General features: G+C 39.9%; 1 protein-coding gene across 5 annotated transcripts in view; it reads right to left on the bottom strand.

Moving 5' to 3' along the window:
- Positions 1-19,821, bottom strand: part of ST3GAL3 (ST3 beta-galactoside alpha-2,3-sialyltransferase 3) — a 198,013-nt gene that overhangs the window by 140,172 nt on the left and 38,020 nt on the right. The window contains exons 3-5 of one of the 5 annotated variants that reach the window (XM_041127515.1): positions 13,207-13,254; positions 11,063-11,197; positions 1,670-1,712 (exon numbers count right to left, since the gene is read on the bottom strand). The exons of 1 other annotated variant lie outside the window; for it this stretch is intronic. In XM_041127515.1, coding sequence (XP_040983449.1) covers positions 1,670-1,712; positions 11,063-11,197; positions 13,207-13,254 — 226 coding nt within the window. Of the gene's footprint in view, positions 1-1,669; positions 1,713-11,058; positions 11,215-13,206; positions 13,255-19,821 lie in introns of all 5 variants that reach the window. 3 more of the 5 variants (XM_030032427.2, XM_041127516.1, XM_041127517.1) reach the window with 3 other exon arrangements.

Genomic DNA, 19,821 nt, shown 5'->3' with positions numbered 1-19,821 from the left:
GCAGGCCATGTCTCAGAAGCTGTAATTGAAGTAGATAAGTCAGCAAAGAAGAGGAAAAAACGTAACAGAAGCTTGAGGGGAAGGAAGATGCAACGGGACTTGCTAAAAGCAACAAAGAAAAGGACAATGAACACAGAACGAAGAATAGAAGCAAAAGACTGAAGCAGTCGTTTGGACACGGCACAGGCTGGTATCCAAAGCTGGTATGCCAAAAGTGTGCAGACAGTCAGTGGGCATGTTCAATAAATCGGACATTACAAAATATGCAAGGTAGTCTGGAAAAAACGAAAAATCAGACAACTTAAAAACCATTTTTCCCTTACGAAGACCAAGATGTTCATTCAAAGGTTACTTACCCACTTCACAGTTTTGGACTAATCTCTTTGCTTTGGCTTCTACATGTATAAATTGAAAATAATGTATCATCTCATCCTACAGCGTTGTAAGGGTACATATGCTATTGCCTCTAAATCACAAGGATGTCCCAATACAGAAAATTCGATAAAGAAAATTGGTAACTGTGCAACCAGCATGGGTTCCAGATAGCATGCAACAAAAACCACACAGAACACTACATTAAATGCGACCAGAAAGAAACCTTGTCCAGCTATTCCTGCAGTAAATGCCATCCTTCCTGCACACTGAATGAGACAGAGCCTTTAGAAAGAAAAAAAAAAAACAAAAACCCCATAATATTCCTTCTTTCTCATACATGTTCTTCTACAGCACCTTTTTGCCAGATGAGTTACAATAGTTGAGTTTATGTACCCAGCTGCTCCTGTAAAAGAAGCTCCTACCTTGTGACTTTCTCATTTCCTGCAAATAGCAGTTCCCAACGCACTTATGAGGCTTTTATTTCATTATGGAAGCTCCCAAGCTGCTCAGCAAGACTAAACTCAAAACTTTAATGTTACACTCTATAAGTACAATGCAACTTTCTAAATATTAAGAATGTTTTCTATATTAACATGATACATTGTACAGGGGGTGCATCCTCAAGTCATTCAAAGCCACTAGACTGCCTCCGTGCCTTTTTAAGTAGTAGAGGCAGAAGGTTTTTAGTATTCTTTTTGCTCCCAATACAATTTCCACAAGGTTGTTGACCTCAGAAACAGAGTCGCTAGTGACCCCTAGTGTTAAATTGTTCGGTGTCAATTTGACTGATTTATGGCAAAAAGCATGATGAGTATCGCCCTTCTTCAGCACGTTCTTGTTGACATAGCAAATGGTAACTGCCTTGCGCTGAGCTTCCTTCCACTCCAGTTTACAAACAAAAACAGTAGTATCCATTTTTAAAGAAACAATTGGAAAGGAAACATAAAATTCTAAGCATCCCAGTAAATTGCAGATTGACATTCCTCCTGCTTTCTATTTCCTCATTTGGAAGATTAACAGTAGGCTATCTAGAGCAGACTGACAGTCATGGCTTCAGGTGGACATTTATAGCCTCTTGATCAGTCATTAAGGAATTAATGACAGTGAACCACAATCCAAGCTGGCCAGCAAAGTCTAGTGTAAGGAAAGAAGTCGTAATTGCCAGGTTGATGCAGGACTTGGCTGTCTCGGGTAGAAGAGTATAGTTCAGTGAGCCAACTGCCCAGATGACATAAAAGTTGCTTACAACAGAAATCTGTAGCTACAGAAACAAGAGTCCTACTGTTCTACTTACAATTTTGAGTCCAGGTTCAGGAGAAAGCCCAGTTTGTCATATTCTGGAAAACAAAAGCAAGGGACACAATATCATAAAAACTGCAAGTGTCTCCTCTGCAAAAGGCACCAAAAAGCAGCAAGTGCTTATGGAAGGCCAATAATTATTTCTAACTGAAAATAGCTATATCGTCATTTCCAGTCACTAGCAGCTGTTATCACAGATTATCGTTACTTCAAGGTATTCCCAAACTAACATTTCTGAATCTCCAGGAAATACTAAAGCAAGAGAATGTGTGGGTAATCATTAATTTAGAAATCACTAGAATTAACCAAGAGATCTGTAGTCATAAAAACAAAGCACTACTGAAACCACGCATACAGTGATATACAAAGTTTTCCTGCTTGCAGTAGAAATCATTTTGCCAGTAATTTGTATGACAAACACTCCTCCTAGGTCCTGACGTAATAAAGCTTTGAAATTTTTCTTAGTTCCTTGTCTATTCCAACCCACAACTTTATAATCAAGCAGCTCTTCAAGAGAAAGTCACTCGCGGTGGCAAAAATGCTTCAAGTTCAGCTGATGTTGTTCAATATAGGAAACGGCAAAGACACCGTTTATGCCACCAACCTGGAACAGCTACAGAAACAAAGTTATTACTCAGAACATCTGTAACTCCTGTATAAAGTAAGCTTTGCGTTCAGCATCTCTGAATACATTGTGGTTTTGTACATCAAATACTTGATCCAAAAAAAAAAAACCAAAACCCTATTAGAACTCACAAGACACACAAAAAACCCCAAAAGGTGTAGTATCCTTGCGTTGCGTTAAGCTCACGGGCCTCCTCACACTGAGAACCACTGGGTCTCACTACCATACAATAAAAAAACCAATACAAACAGAGAAGTAAAAGATAATCCCTCCAGAGCTTCATGATCAGGACATATTAATACAAACAAGAAGAAAAAGAATTCTCATAGCCTTTTAGAAAGAGCTTAGTGGAAATAGAGAATTTTGCTTTCCTTATGAAACACCACCAGAATTTCTGCTGCAGTTGTTTACCTAACAAGATCAAAAGCTTTTCATGCTATCATTTACTGGCAGAACAGGAAAGCCTAAACACGTACCTAAGACAAAACGATTGCACCAGATAGGTCAGCATAAACTGTGCCACTGATTTCAATCCCATTAAGATTTAATTCCCGAGCCAAGGGAAGAATTATGTTTAACATGACTTAGGTAACAGAACTCACAGAACATGTGTGCACTTGATATTGGCACATACTATCTGTTCTCTGCCTGCACCCACGTGCCACGCACCATCCCCATTGTACCTGATGTTAGAAATGCACCCGTGCATCTCTCCTCCACCTTCCACACACTGACAGTTGTGTTTCCTCCATGCGCTGCCTTCCTTATAACTTCCTCCCAGTTTATTCCTCCTACAAGAAATTATTTCCTGTCCAACCTTACCTCCTCCGCATGTAGCATCATGCATAGGAAGGTATCCATTCCAGAAAAAAAAAAAAAAGCCTTCCATTTTTATTAACGCTTCCTCCTTCCAAAACCAACATCCACACTGAGCAAACAGCATCAGAGATTTTTTTTTTTATTTTTTTTTTTTTTTTTTTTTTTAAAAACATCCACAGGCACTGACCAACCTGGCATGAGTCTTATCCCATTCGAGCTAACTTTCACTTCTTCCCAACAGAAAATACAAGAAAAAGAAACTAAATAAGAGATACATCACCTCATAACTACAACATCCTGGACTTTCTACTAACTCAGCACTTCATGAACTTTGCAACCAAAGCACCAGAAAACACACAGATACTAAATGCTAAATGCTACAGATGACATACCTCCATTGCAGTGTTTCATAAGATTTACCTTCTGTCGCATGCATTTCATCTTCCCTAGGTTTAAAGTGGTTATTTTTGATGTTCACTGATGATTACTAACAGATGTATAAAGTAATCTTGTAAAATTATATATGTCAACTATCTTCCAACAGGCACTTTCTAAAAAAATGTATGAAGTATAACAACACAAAATAACATTTCTGGTTTCAAACTAGAATCATAGAATAGAATCACAGAAGCATAGAATTGTTTAGGTTGGAAAAGATCTTCAAGATCATCAAATCCAACTGTCAACCATGCCCACTAAACCATGTCCTGAAGTGCCTTGTCTACGCGCTTTTTGAATACCTCCAGGGATGGTGACTCAACCACTTCCCTGGGCAGCCTGTTCCAATGCCTGACAACCCTCTCAGTAAAGAAATTTTTCCTAATATCCAACCTAAACCTCCCTTGCCGCAACTTGAGGCCATTTCCTCTCATTCTATCTCCAGCCACCTGACAGAAGAGACCAGCACCCACCCCACTACAACCCCCCTTTCAGGTAGTTGTAGAGAGCGATCAGGTCTCCCCTCAGCCTCCTTTTCTCTGAACTAAACAGCCCCAGCTCCCTCAGCCGCTCCTCAGAAGACTTGTGCTCCAGGCCCCTCACCAACTTGGTTGCCCTTCTCTGGACACGCTCCAGCACCTCAATGTCTTTCCTGGAGTGAGGGGCCCAAAACTGAACACCGTACTCGAGGTGCGGCCTCACCAGTGCCGAGTACAGGGGAACAATCGCCTCCCTGCTCCTGCTGGCCACACTATTTCTGATGCAGGCCAGGATGCCGTTGGCCTTCTTGGCCACCTGGGCACACTGCCGGCTCATATTCAGCCGGCTGTCAACCAGCACCCCCAGGTCTTTCTCTGCTGGGCAGCTTTCCAGCCACTCTTCCCCAAGCCTGTAGCGCTGCACGGGGTTGTTGTGACCCAAGTGCAGGACCCGGCACTTGGCCTTGTTGCACAGGTGTGTTCTTGATTTTCAGTAGAGTGTAAATTATCCTTTCAGGCTGTAACATCAAACCAGAAGCATCTATTCTCCTTCCTCTCGCTGGCTGGTGAAACATTCAAACTACTGCAGGCAGAGAATTGCTGTCCTCACCACGGGCCATCTCACACTCACTGGGACTTCTAGAAGTCACAGCGTTACTATTGGCTTGAAAATGAATCTCCATCACATGCTGCCCCCCAAGAAAGACACTAGGAGCCTCTAAATTACAGGTGAAAAGTTAGCTTCCTTTTTAGCAAAAATCAGTCTTGTTAACAGACTTCCAATGTCATTTAGCTGTGTCACTACAAATACAGGGGCCAAAAGTCACTGCGACACACAACAGTGCAGCCCACGTGCTGGCTGGAAGCAGTCTGGATTCACAAAAGACAGATAAAACCCCAAATACCTGGAGAGAGTCAAACACACATAGCCCAGCTGCAGGAAAAGGCAATCCTTGTCTGGAGTTATGTATTTAATTTAAAACAAAATAAAACACAGATCCACTAAATCAAAGACAAGTACAACTGAATCTAAAATACAGTATAGTCAGGGTGTGATGATTACAGGAGATGGACTGAGCTGATCACACAGCTCACTACTAGAGAAAGGGGCAATCCCACTCCTACCCTTTCATCCTTTGAAAAAACCAGCTGCAAGAGCCTACTTTGGCAGTCACGTAACCTCTTTGTGCCCTAACCTACAGGTTGCTTTCACCTCCCATCACCTTAGTTTAAAGCCTTACTCACTAAGCTGATACACATAAACATTTCTCCTCTTTTTCATGCAGTGGGATAAAGAAGTGCTAGAACATCAGAGAAAACTGAACAAAACAGCTAGGGAGAACAAGGTAGAAATACTCCAGCATCTCCACCAAGAACTAGCTTGGACCAGCTGGCTGTGATAACTGCAGTGTGATGTTGGCCTCTGCCAACATCATCGTGATGACCCCCCATTAGGGGGTCTCTGCACTGAAGCACAATGCAGAGCTACCAATGGATGTGGTTCTGGAAACTCCCTTCAGATCTAACCAGGGTGGTGGGTCTGATCCAGCTCCAGCCATGTCTGACCCCCCCAATCTCCAGACAAGGCATTTATATGGCTGTGGGGAATAGAATTTTTTTTTTTTTTTTTAAAGCCAAAAATGAGTGAAGGTAATAAAGAATTTATTTTGCAAGATCGTGGAAGAATCTGAACAAGGCTTTACGTTTTCAGTCCATAAGAGACTAAAAGGCCCATGAGGTATAAAAGCAACAGTATTAAAAGAGAGCAAGGCAATCTAAGGACCACACTCACTTGTGCTAGGAAGCTACACATCTCAGCTGACAATGTGGTACAGTAGTGTACAGAAGCACAGAAATGAATGAACATGGGAAATGAAGTTTCATCATGCCCTGTAAGAACAAGAGGTCTTCTTAGGTCAGAAACAAAATGCATTTCTACATTTCCAGGAAGATCAGAATTGAGTAAGAATCTAATAACTGACAACAATTTCATAATAAAGCATGTAATTAGGATTATATGAACAGAAGTACAGCCAAGCATAGCAATTTCTATAAATGATGCAAATCCTGTGCCAAATCCAGTGCTGGCATTAGCATGGAAATTTCTCCCAAGTATCCAACAGAAATCCACCTACCAGGCAGCAAGTGAGAAATGCATTGTTGAATGTCTGTAAACTCCATGCAGACCACCCAAAAAGCCATAAAGCAGAGTGTACAATATCCATCAAGTTTTCAAACTGCATTTTGCATCTGTAGGCAATATAGTATATGCAGGCAAAATGGGCAAAATTTTCCCTTTATGCTACTAATCTGAAATCAACAATCCAGGAATTAACTTGGCTCACTGGTTTTAACCTTCCAAACTACCCATAACTGATTTCACCAATGACTTGAGTACTATTCCTTTAGCAGCTAGCTACTTAGAAGCACAGTACAAATAACTTTTCCCACAGAAAGAGAAAATTAAACTTTTTTAAAAGATGGCCTAGCGGTTCTAGCGCTCTCTGTGTTTAACTGTTAATTGCAAGTACAGGAGGGAAGGCAGAAGGTTCAATTTCAGCTATTTTATTCAAAATGTTTGTGTTTGTCAAAGAAATCAGTATGACACTCAGGAGACAGAAGTCCTATCAAGAACAGCTCAGACCACCCTGATACATTTCATCCTGTCCAATGCAGTTTGGTCTCTGTGGAACTGAGGCTCCAACTGAGCTAAGCCTTGGTCACTGGCCACATGCAAGTTCTGTATCTGTGGCAAAGGCTAGGTAAAATGACTTACCCTGCAATGAAAAAGGTCAAACACCTCACATTCACCTTGAACTAAGAAAACACATATGGACAGTTATAAAAGTTCAGCTGATGTAAAGCAATTCTGCTAGAACTCAGGACAAAGAAAGAATTAATGAGAAGAAGTCATATGCAACGAAAGGACAAAAGAAAGGTTTTCTTCCAGGGTTAAAAAAATACTGCTCAGGATTACTGAGCAACAGTGAAAGTACTGGACAAACAAGGACTTAATGTTGCATCCTTTCCTTAGGATTTTCACTTTAACCTCTTCAGTGATGGAACTTACTGATGAAGGCATTATTTTCTGAGGCTATTTAAATAACTGGAAAAAAAAATAAATAAAAAGAATGTAAAGTCAAGTTCAGAATGGGTGAAGCTGAGGCCACCTGGGCTCCTCAGCACTGTACTGCATAGACTGCATGCACGTCTATATTCCAGTTTCCTCCTCACCCCCATTTACTCTTTTGCATACAAGTTTAACAGCCTTTTTCTTCAGGTTGTCCAAGTGACATCAGGGAGAACCCCAAGTATACTGGTAAGACCAAGCCCAGTCCTTGTGCCTTTCCCTGCTCTGTAAAAATACACAGAAGAAACAGAACTGATATCTGTAAAGATAACTGCTTAGCCCTTGCAGCCCAGTACTACAAGCATGCCTCACCAATCTACGACTGCGTAGAATTATCTGCCCATTTGACATTTCCACCACGTGTGAAAAAAAATGATTCTTCAACAACTTTTAATGTAGTCTCACTTAGACTTCCTTTTTTTCTGGGGAGCAAAAGAACTTTCTTAACAATACTCCTCCTCCAGCAAAACTTGGAATTTCACATCTATTAAAAATGTTCATAGACTGTGCAAACTGATCTAAAGATACCAATCCTGCTGCACCAAGCTCAATATTCATTTTCCAAATACTGCACCTGATGAATACAGGCATATTTGATGGAAACGGATACACCAAGCACTATCAGCACAACTGAAATACAAACCTGTGAGTTCAAAGAGGGCAAGAGAGAAATCTGTCTCCAGTCACAAACCCCTGCGTGCCCTGGTGACACCTAAAATCACGAGGATACTACTTATTGTTTCAGATTTAGCAGCAAAAGGAAGTAATTTCCAGCTCTATACCTTCGAGGTGTTTTTTTTCCCCCCCTGTAATCCCTGATGGGGGCCCCCAAAGACATCTGGCCCAGCTTTACAGCCTGAGGAAAGCAATACACCAGAGGGGTCTCCTTCATTAGACACTGCAACTACATTATTCATCCCCCAGGCACAGAAAGAACAAATAAGCAATCACTTGCTGATAGTGCTGTATGGGTCATCCATCAGGAAAGTCTTTTCCTTGCTTGTCTTACCTCCAAAATAGGTATAGTAAAACAAAAAAGAGGTCATTCAAGCATATTACATTTTAAAAGGCTCTGGTTACCTTAACAGGGACTATAAAACTCCTTACAATTTTTTTCCTAAAAAAAACCTATAGCAACCTCCAACAGCAGAAAAGCAACTGACTGCTTTAAGCTGAATTTATTAAAGACTCCAGTAGGAAGATGAAAAATTTCCTCCTATGAACTGCATATGCCCTTTTTCGTTTCCAAGGGAGACATCTGTTTAAAGCCAGATTGCAACCTTTGCTAAATAAACAGTTGTTTCATTTACTACCAAGTATCCACTTGGTTAATGGCATTAATGCTGCCTGAATCTTCTGGCATATTCTTTATTTTAGAAATTGTATCGTATTTCCTAATAAAAGTCAAGAACAATATTAACAAAACAGTAATCTATATTGGCTTTTAGTGACTTACAAGATGTACTGACTTGATGCAGAGAGATGCCACACGATAAGAGAAAAATCCCATTAAAATATTTTTATTTCGAGAATTCTTTAAGCCACGTCTTGGCATTTGCACCTCAACTCATTCACAGCTGTATTTTCAATTGAAGGAACAGAGCATTAATAAGAAGACAGATGATGATACTGAACATGCTGGCAAAGTCACATAAGGACTATGCAACCGATACATGACAGTCACTGGCAAAGATTCAAGCAGCTCCCACAGTCTACAGCTCAAAGAAATAAAGAATGAAGAGAACTTCATTAATCAAAAATGAAAAGGGAAAAGCATTTTTGCAGAATAAAGCCACTAAAACCAGCAGAAAAAATATATAATCTTTCCCATTTATTTTCTACTTTACAGGAATGGAGAAAAATGCAGCACAATAAGTTCACCTCTCCTTTCCCATCACTACCACGTAGCATTAAGACAGTCAGAAATGCAATTAGGGGGAAGAAACCCCAACAAGAAAAACGCAACACACTAGAACCACATCAGCTCCGACCATAAATTAAAATTGTTTTCCTGAAACCAAGAACATCTACCAGAGCCTCACAAATTCTATTAATTAACATAATATCTAAATTACCACTAACCTAGAAATCTGGGAAAGATCAGAGTTTGTAATTGTAGCCACCTATACTACCAGATTCTCACTGAGAAAGCCAAAGAACAGCAAGTGATCTTCTGCAAGTCACCAATGTTTTTCTCTCATGCTAGGAATCTGTCAGTATTCTACCAATTTGATACCTGACGATTTCAGTTAAATTCCCATTCCTGGCCTCCATCCATACCACTCTCCATCCAAAATGCAAGAAAGTAGTCACCAAATTCACTCTGGAATTGTATTTAGGAGGACAAACATAGGGTTCTTTTCATCCTTCACAAAATGGTTATCTGATCACCTTCAGCAGCTGAAGGAAACAGAGAAAGCTTCCTTAAGTTCTCACAGTTTCTCCCAAAATGGTTAAGGACTTTAGCATAAGGAATTACTAACAGCAAACTCCTAAGAAAGCATGGATTTAAACTCTCAGACGATTACTTCACTATCATTGTGAACTCAGCATCTGGAAGCATGGTCTTGCATGTGGGCTTTCACAAGCACATGAGCCACAGCTGATACGCTACTCTAAACCAAATTTTGAAAGCTCCATTTTCTTTGCGTAAGTCAAGCCAAACCTTTTATAAGATTTAAGAATTAAATTGAAAAGAAAAAAGCAACAACAACAAAAAAGTTAAAATATTCAAACAATTTGAGCAAGACCTAGATAATGCTTGGATGCTTGAGATGTTAGAACTATTGCGTTTTAAGCCTGCAGTGAGAACAACTGCTATACAACTGGTGGCCAGTACTGCAATCAAATATGTCTAACAGTGTAAGCCTACAGTCATAATGTATTTAGAACCTCAGTATTTCCAGCAAGCACATTAGCAGATGGGAATGTTGCACATTCAATGCGCTCTTATGCTAATGAGGCTTAGAGAAGAAAAATTTAACTTGCTTGCTCTCAGACACAGGAGGCAGAAAAAGTCTTGAACAAAAATAGCAGGGGTATAAATCTGACTTTCAAAGTTTAGTGTTTGATTTGCTAGCAACGAAGTAAAACAAAGCAACCAGAGAAGCAAGGAAAAAAAAAAAAAAAAAAAAGTACTAGCTGTCTACGGCAAGTGAATGAAATCTAGGTCTCCTCAAACACTCTGTGTCCTGCTTAATGTTTCCCAAGTTCAGAGCATGACACTCTCCTTTCTGAAATAGTTTCAGCTGAAACACTGGCATAGACATCACATCAAACATTTATCTTTGCTGCTCAAACTTTCTTTCAAGGGAAGGGGCAGTCATGAAGAGAATCACAAAAACATCTGGACCTGTGAAGGCTAGACCACTGCACGAACCTCAGACAGTTCAGTCTCACTCCAAGCATATTTGATTCTCATGTCCTCTAGGCTAATAATCTTCTATGAAGCAGTACTTCAAGCTCCATAGCCAAATGATCTTCTGAGCACTCAGTTCAGAAAGTTTATCCAGAATAACCTAGAGAGTGTCATTAATCTGAGATACATTAGGACAGATTTCCAGCCTCCCTGAAAACTGAGATTTGCACGTGGGACAAAGAGTTAAGGGAAAACCAAGATAAGGACAAACAGTTGATTCAAATAAAATACAGAAGCTGCAACAAGACATTGCCCCTCACATGGCACAATTAACAATTACAAAAGAGCAATTCTAAGAAGCTGTTTAATAGGCAAATTAAGTCAATGAGTACTAGTTGTGAGCAGCATGAAGTCTTAACAGGAAGACTATTATTCACAGCTGTTTAATTCTGACTAATAAAGAAAAATGTATATGTATTTTTATGTTTCAAAGTACGTCACTTTAGTGCCTTCTTACCCCAACCTGAAACATCACCTACTAGGAATGGCTGGGCCTGGAGCTGCCATTGTTTCTGTGGGTTCTTTCTGGGCTCTGTCTTTTCCTGGGTCTGCAGCAAGGTGAGATGGGATGGACAGCGGAAGCACAATGGCCACAGTTTTTCTCTCTCTCCTTCCTGTTCAACAAGGAAAGCTATCCCTCAGTTGGATAGACATCACACATCTTGACATCTTATTACACATATCAGTTCAGAGCAAGTTCAAGTTTGCAGCACAGTGGGTGCAGAGTACTAAATATGAAAGCAATAAGCATACAGCTCTCTTGGACATTTCTGAGCCTCCCTTCTCAAATATATGATTTTTCTTCATATTTCTTCAATGAAGAAATTCAATCTTGTTGCAGTGGAAGGGTTTACAAAAGATCAAATTTTACTGTCTTATTCCTAACCAAACCAAGCCTGAGTCGCAATATAAAAGCAGAACAAAGACCAGTGCTTTTAAAACAGACCCAGGCAGGCCATTAGCTTACATTAGCTTGTCTCCCACCCTCCATATTAACATAACTCCAAAAGACACGGAGCAGTTGAACTATGTTTCATAACTAAGTTTACCACCCTATTGGTAGTATACACAACATTTATGATTAACTCCACAGATACCCTGCACTGGAAGCTATCCACAGGGTTAACTGTTTTCACATCAGTTAGAAGCCAAAATAGCATTAGGACAAAGAAAATCCATAGTAGGTAATATTTAAAAGTTTTACTCCAGGACAAATTCTGGTCTTAGCTGTACCAACATCAATCCAGCACAACTCCAGTGTAGGTATGATGATGCAGACATACTCAGCTGTAATCAAAATATTTCCCTGAATTTTACTCACAGATTTCGTATCTCAAACCTATGTAACCTCCCCCCTACTTTTGCAGACTAAAGAAACCATCACCCAATACAGAAGGAGGCAGGCAACACCACACTTCAGTTATGACTGATATTAATTAGTAGAAGGGAGTTAACCGAGGGTCTCTTCACCCCATAAATACAACAACATATCCACTCTGCACTCAGCACCCTAGAGATACTCCCACATCAGACCATGCACTCACAATAGATCCATTTCTTCATAGAAGTTTTAGAGAAGATGCAGGGAGAGCAGAAAGCATTTGGGGTGTCGTAAACAAAGCAAGTTACTGCCACTAGTTCGGGGGTTAGTAAATTGGAAATCTGAGTTCAAGCTTTGCTGTTAGTGTCAGGCAGCAGGCTCTCTTTCATACTGTGCAGGCAGAAGACAGGTGCTATGTTGGAAGGCAGCATGTTTCCCCTATCAACCTAAGAGGAAAGGCTAGTGAACAAGATAAAATATAAAACTTTCACTTGGATTATTTTTACTTTTCTGCAAGATAGTAAATACCCCCATCTTTTAAGTGTTAAGGGGTTTTAAGTTATAAGAGTAATTCTTAGCCTTTCCCCTGCACTTCATCTATCATTATACATATGCTGTAAACTGAATTTCATCAAGTATCGTGCTCACTATGGTGCGCCTTGGCTACAGCTCGTGTATTACACATAGCCAAATGGATAGTTACTGGCTTCATGAAGTGCCCCCAACACAAAAGAATTTTTGATTTCTGGTTCAGTTTAATTGAAGGCCACACTCAGGTTCCAAAGGAAATTAGATTGGGCAGGATTCACCCTGGGGTTCGATAATGCTGGTTGATCTCCACCCAAAAAACAGTTTTCAGCCCTATTTGTTTAGCTACGACTTTTCGCCTTCTCCTTCCTGGAAGCATTCCTGATGTCTTTTCCCAAATAACTCAACTGTTTGTTTAGCTGAGAAACTCTCCTAGTAGCATGGAACAGTTTTTCTTCAGCTGGTGGATGACATCATCTTAATGCCTTTCACATGAGAAAAGAAGCACAAACCGCATCACTAACGCATGTAACACGTCCAGGTCATCTGCCTTGCTGGGTAATGGAAGGGGTCCCACATGTTAATCCTCATGTCACACTAAGACCCTTAATACTTCCACTACACTTAGGAAAGGACCTGTTTACCCACTTTGGCTAGATGGTTGATTCCCACGAAAGTCTGACTCAGTGACCTGCCTCCCAACATGGCTACCATGTCCAATTAAGTAGAAGCCTTGTCACGAGGTGGGAGATAGAGAAGAAGGCAATGTTGTACCTGAGCCTATTGTATGTCCAACGGAGTCAAAGGAAAGAACCACTGAATCTGTAACACAAGAGTACAAGTTCATTTTCCCCTTTTTCTTAGCACCATTTCTTGCTGTAACATTTCTGGTTATTTTGCTTAAACAACTCCTTATGCTCCCTTCCACCAGGAAGCAGAACAACTTCTTCACCAGCCAGACAAACCAACAGGCATCCAGCAAAGGCAAAATGCTGGAGTATGCAACAGATCATGATGTCATTACCCAACGAAGTAGCTACAATTTATTGAAAATAATTTCATTTTATTCCCAGTAAGCTTGGTTGACCTTTCCAAAACTGAATCATAATATGCTTTTGACTGCTAGACTGGAGACCTTTTCCTTATCAAATGTATCATCAATATTTTATCCCCACTTAAGGGACTCGCCTGTTACAATCAGCTCTTCCCTGACACTGTTTGCTAAGCCCAGTATTTTGTGCTCCTTGAAGTTCTCACCATGTTTTCCAATTTTTACTCACACTAGTGGCTCCCCAGCTAAATGCATTTCAATTTATCAATATCCTTCACCTTTGCAGCATATGTGCCACGTATCAAGAAAATATAACCTCTCTACTCAATACCAATTTTATTTTGCCATCTGGGGATCACAATAGCGCTTTTATCCATGATCGCAATGACAACTCTTGCTCACCAGTTAACGCCCAATACTTTTAGTCACTGTTTCATACGATGGGGCACACTTTGCTTCAATTATGGTTCACAGTTCCTAGTTTTTATATGTGCAACTTGACATTTGGCCACATAGAAACCCTTACTGCCTGCTTGCACTTAGCTCACCCCATGATCCAGACCCCTTTATTAGTCATTAATTTTCTTCATATACCACTCTCCCAGCCTAGAACCTGTTTGCAAAATTTATCAGTAATAATTTGATATTCTGTTCCAAGTGGAGCTGCAATATGGTACCAGGCTCAATGGTGGAGTTTTTTTCCAGCTTTATTCTTACTTGAAACAAACCAACACTTATTTTGGAAGTAAGCCTCCTGGTTTGCCATCCATTTTGATGTCAATCCCAACTGAAGGAGAAACTCTACTGAATTCTACTCCACCACCAGTGGAGCAGAATTGGGCCCAGAACTTAAAGACAATTTGTCAATGGGTAAAACACAGCAAAGAACAAACCACCAGGATAGGATTAATAATTTTATGGAATGAGCAGCTTTAAACTGACAGCAATAGCAGAACTGCCTTTCATCTTCAGCTAAAGGAAAAGATTGAATCCCTTAAAGTCTCTCTTTGTAACTTAGGCCTCAGCTGTGATCAGCTGATCAGACATCCTTTGCAGCACCACAGCAGCTACCTTGGTGCAAGCCCTTAGCACAAGGTAAAAAGCCAAAGTACAATCAGTTTTAGCATGCTGAAAAGAGGTTAAGCTCCCGCTGCATCACCTTACATTTGGGCAGGCTACAGTCGCAGACATTGACAGTTACCACATTTCAGCTGACAATAACTTTACATGGGACTGAGCCCTTGGCTTTTCTGTACTGTATATCATCCTCGTGCTTATTTTCCAATTCTTACAAATTCAATAAGAAAGTGCTAATTTTCAAAATAAACACAATAAAACTGTTCATTTAACTGGATTTAAAACAATTTTTAAAAAGCAGGTCTGTGCTGTCCCAGATCCAACACTATGGTAGTAACATGGGGGGGGGGAAGAAAGATTATTACTAGTCTCAAAACTTATTCCAATAAAAATAAAAATCCATCTGGACTTAACAACTGTATTTCCTCTTTTGGGAATAAAATTCAGACATCTTTATATTATTCTAAATAGCAAGGGCTTTAATTCATTTTAACTGCGTTAAATTCATCTGCCATCAATTAATTCTGAAGTATCTCTGTGGGGCTCTACTTTTAAAAAATTGTTGAGATTTTTATCAACATAAAGTATTGCTTTGTAGTTAATGCCAAATTTAAATGTTGTTCATTTTCCTGCAATATATTTTGCATTCAAACACTGCACATGAAATATTAGCACTTATCTAAGAACGGCTGAAAAGCATTGCAAGCACCAAATTAATACCATTATTGCAGCCCACAAAAATAGTATAACGTTTCATTCCCTTAACTGAGAACATTATCTTCCTCCTATAAACAAAAAAAAATTACAAGCAGAGTAAGCATGTGAGCTCCCTTTTCCAATCCAGTCCTCCATGTGACTATTAGTTTCACAGTTTCAACATCAAATTCACTGCGAATAACCTGTATTACAGTCAACTCCCCATCCGGCCCCACAAGTAATTTCACAAACCATGGATCTTTATTAAAACACTGTGTTTATTTCCGGCATTAAACACTTCAAAAGGGAAGAAGCTATAAACTTGAAAAGGCTGAGAAGATAATCACGTCACCTTTCTTCTACCCAATCAGCTATTCACATTCAGCCAAATTCAGAGCTACAGGTTATTTTTGTCAGAAGTTGATGGAGATAAGCATTTCTTTGAGGCAAGCCAGATTTATTTGCAAATACACTGAGTCCTGCTTCCACGAACATAAGAAGAAAAGTTTCTTTGCTTCTAGCTTCAAATCTCTTCAGTCGTCACTCAGTTCAAAATCCTCCCGGCTTTCTGGACTATTTTTTCCAGAGACAAAGTGGCTGTTCAGTCTGTGCCCAGTGCCTTCCCCCCGCAAGCCCCTGAGTCCACTCTATCTTTCAAAGGCAATCTTCAAAGGCTCTGTCTTTCAAAACTTAATAAGACACAATGTAAAACATACCCAGTTACATGCACCCTTACTTTAGGTGCCAACAAGTGTTTATGTCTGAAGTAGCAGTCCCGAACCTTTCAGCTACCTACTTCCATAAAATAGCTTACATGTTTTTTCTACTACCTTCTTAACTGAAGAGCAGCCTTTATGCCCAAATCATGAAATCTGACACCAGATAACTTGCCAATATGCACAGCTTAAGGCTGCACACACCACAATGCCAGCCTTTTACATCTGTTTTCATGTTAGCTACAATCATTTTTTCAGTGGCTACAGCAGTTTAAAAAAAGAAAAGAAAAAAAAAAAACAAGATACAGCAAAATCGAAATGCAATTCTGGATCTGATCCAACCCATCAGAAGAAGCAAAGACAGCAGAAACACTCAACTTATTTAGAAAGCACTCAGTGCCAGGAATAATAATGGCTGAGACCTCACTAGCCAGACTGCAAAGCTGCTTTGGGTCACTTTGTGTCAACTTTGGGTCAAAGCTGCATTGGGACCAACGCTCTGGGTCATTTCCCCCACCCATCCACCATCCAGATAAAGCATGAAAAATTGGACCAACACATGAATCTGCTCCATCATCCCCCCAAAAACAGTGCTGTGCAGGGCTACCTGAATGTGCTCCATCACAGCCCTTTTGGAGAGTGGAAGAGTGCCATATGAGACCCCTCTTCCAGGAGAGCTCACTGCAATGGAACAAACACAAGGATCCCATTTGGTTCAGGAACCAGGAGCTACAAGACAGACTGTGCAGAGAGGCTCAATCCTGCTCTGGGAAAAATTTAAACTCTGTTCCAACAATGGTCTATACTGGATGTAGAGCTGAGCTTGCCTTTGAAGGAACACAATTGGATTTGCACAGTCGTGTCCTGAAGCAAAAATCCTGCAAATCTGAGGTGGCTACATTTGTTGCTGCACTTAAACCACAGTCTAGATAAGCCACCCAGGTGTGAGCATTGATTGTATTTCAAGGCAAGGGATGCACTTCAAGTGTCGGTGACCCCTTATCTCTTCACATGCACACACCCCTTTCCACTCTAGTGTCCCCCATCTTAGGTCTCCTGCAAATCCTGCTGTTTGTTTTGTTAACCGTGAGCTTTCTCAGGGCCTGGATAAATCTGCACCACACTCCCCTGTCCCCAACACAGGTAAATTAAATTACTCACCTTGCTGCATATATTGTGCACCTTAGGTCTAGGCATTTCTAGACAAGTGATAACTATTTAACTGCTATTCCTTACAGATTACCATATCTTTTCCACTATTCTAGTCTCTGAACAGAAAAATAAATGAAGATTTGGGTCTTCATAAAGGAGCAATGATCCTGACCAACAAAGTGCAGATTTTTAAGAGACAGAGAGAAACAAGGCCATGTTGGAAAACATCTGAAGTTTCATACTGCCAAGAAAGAGATATAGACACCATAGGATAAACATTTAATATCATGCATGGGTACTGCACACGAGAGATGTGTGGAAACAGCTCTTAAAGCCCAATTGTGTCAAGTTCCTGAAATCATGTAAGAGCAAATACATGGACCAACTTCCAATGCAAATACTGCCCTTGCTTTGATTTCATCATTGATGAAAATGCAATATACAAACTGAAAATAAGCAGTGGCAACACAGAATAAGAACAGCAAATATAATCCACATTTAATCAAGAACTATATAACCTGTATGTTTATTATATGCTGTTTCAGAATTTCAGTTAAGACTTTTACAGTAAATCCCTCTAAGAAGCCACTAACTTTTTTTGCTTTTTACAGATTATCCCTGCAAAGATTTATAGATATTTGTCTCATCCTATTGGAAACCAAAGAAGCTGAACCAATAACTTATCTTAGCCTTTAAAAAAAAACCCAAAACCAAAACCAAAAAAAAACCACCAAAAAAACCCCAACCAAAAAACCCCAAACCAGACTTTAGCAATAAACCAACTTCCCCAGGAAAAAAATTTTTAAAAAATAAAATCGGTTAAAAAAAAAAAAAATGATTGCATGCTGCTTTGGAAGTGGTCCTGAGAAACCACAAAGCATCGGTCCCACAGGAGTTATAAGCGTTTAATAATAAAGGCTTAACACAGCCTTGATACCACATACCATTACAGTAATGCGCTCCACAGACCAAGCCAAACAGGGAATACAATAATACATTGCAACATAAGGCTGTAATTTGGCACATCCCCATGCAAAGACTCAAGCTCTGAGGTCTGCACTGCTTTCTTATATGCATGATCACTGTTAAGTTTCTCATTCCATACCCCTGCTCTCCAGATACTCTGATGGACTCCTGCAGAACTGCAACCTATATTCAATAACATTCAATATAATTTCCACCTCCGGAGCTTGATTGGAGACCAGATATAACCTGGACTGGGGATGGCAACTGCAGTAACAACATTAAAGAATATAATTGTGATTCAGAGTCAGAATGAAAAGGAAGATTTTAGGTGCTGCTTTTTTACCACAGAATTAGAAGACCCATGAAGAAAAGGGTCTGTGATTCAGCTGTCTCCCTTTTTCAGCTGAGTACTGAAAAGGATAGCATCAAACATCCCAATAGCCATCAAAATTTATTTCCTGTTTGAGATCAATATTCTATAACATGACATATAACGGAGAAGGAACACTTAATGCGCAAAACTCTTCATAACTTAGTGATGAAAAGGCAAATTCTATCTATTCTATCTATAACAAAAACTATCCTTACGTTTCATCTAGTCAGAAAATGAAGCTCACAAAAGCAGTGCCACTTTCAGAAAACACACTACTGTTGGGATTCATTTGGCAAGATCTGTCTCAGAACATCCCCTGCCCCAAAGAAAAAATATTTGGAAAAAACCCCATTCTTACTACAACTACACAACATTCTGGATGATTCTTATATCCAAGGAATTGAAGGGAACTAAATAATTTCAGTCCTATTTCACAGAGATCTTGCTTAGATACCTAAAGTATGAACATCCTTCCTCAGATTTGGTGAAACACAAGAACAACTGCCCGCACTTATAAATTACTTGACAGGGCACCCTTCACTTCCTAATGCTTTGTTTTACTTGCTGAAGACAGATTTAGGGAAGGGCTAAGTAATTTATTCAGTCTAATGACAAATACCGTCCTACTAATTTATTAAGTATCCTGCTTTTGCATTAACGTTGTGTTCCCACCCACTGCTTGGTTTATTCCGCTTTATTAAGCTCTTCCTTCTATAGTACAATTCATTTTCCTACTTCTCCACCTTTTTCTGAGTGTGAGATGACTCTGTGTTAAGAGCACCAGTCACTACAAGAACATCTTCTGCACCACAGCCTCAAGGATCTCTGAGTTACTCAAATTCTTTATTCAAAACTCAAGGCACTAATTATGACATCTCCTACATGCACCACTTCACACAGCATCAGTGAAGGTCAAAGGAAACATATGGAAGACACTCCTACTAGCAATCTCAACTCCTGCATACATACTCCGTGAAAAACAATCACTAGTGTTCCCATGCTTAAATGCCACAAGAAATTACAATCTCAAGTGTATTGTTTGAGCAGCTTTATTCTAACATTTTCAATATCTAAGATGAGGAATATATAAAGACAACACACACAGCACAGGCACACTTCCTAATCACAGATGTGCAAGCTAACAGCAGTAAATAACAGGGACTGCAAGTTTTGGCAAGCAAACCATATGAAGAGTTTCAGTTCAGTGCTGTCTGCAACTGACAGGAAACCCAGATTCAAAGTTCAAACTTATTCCCTTTATGGGAAGGGAAAAGTCATTCAGCAACAGGACACATCTTCAGCAACGGGAAACATCTGATTGTAAAGAACACTTCCAATATGCTCTGGATTTTGTACTT

This window comes from Aquila chrysaetos, chromosome 12, assembly GCF_900496995.4.
Source record: "Aquila chrysaetos chrysaetos chromosome 12, bAquChr1.4, whole genome shotgun sequence".
Classification (NCBI taxonomy): Eukaryota; Metazoa; Chordata; class Aves; order Accipitriformes; family Accipitridae; genus Aquila; species Aquila chrysaetos.
This window is presented reverse-complemented; position numbering and strand designations above follow the sequence as displayed.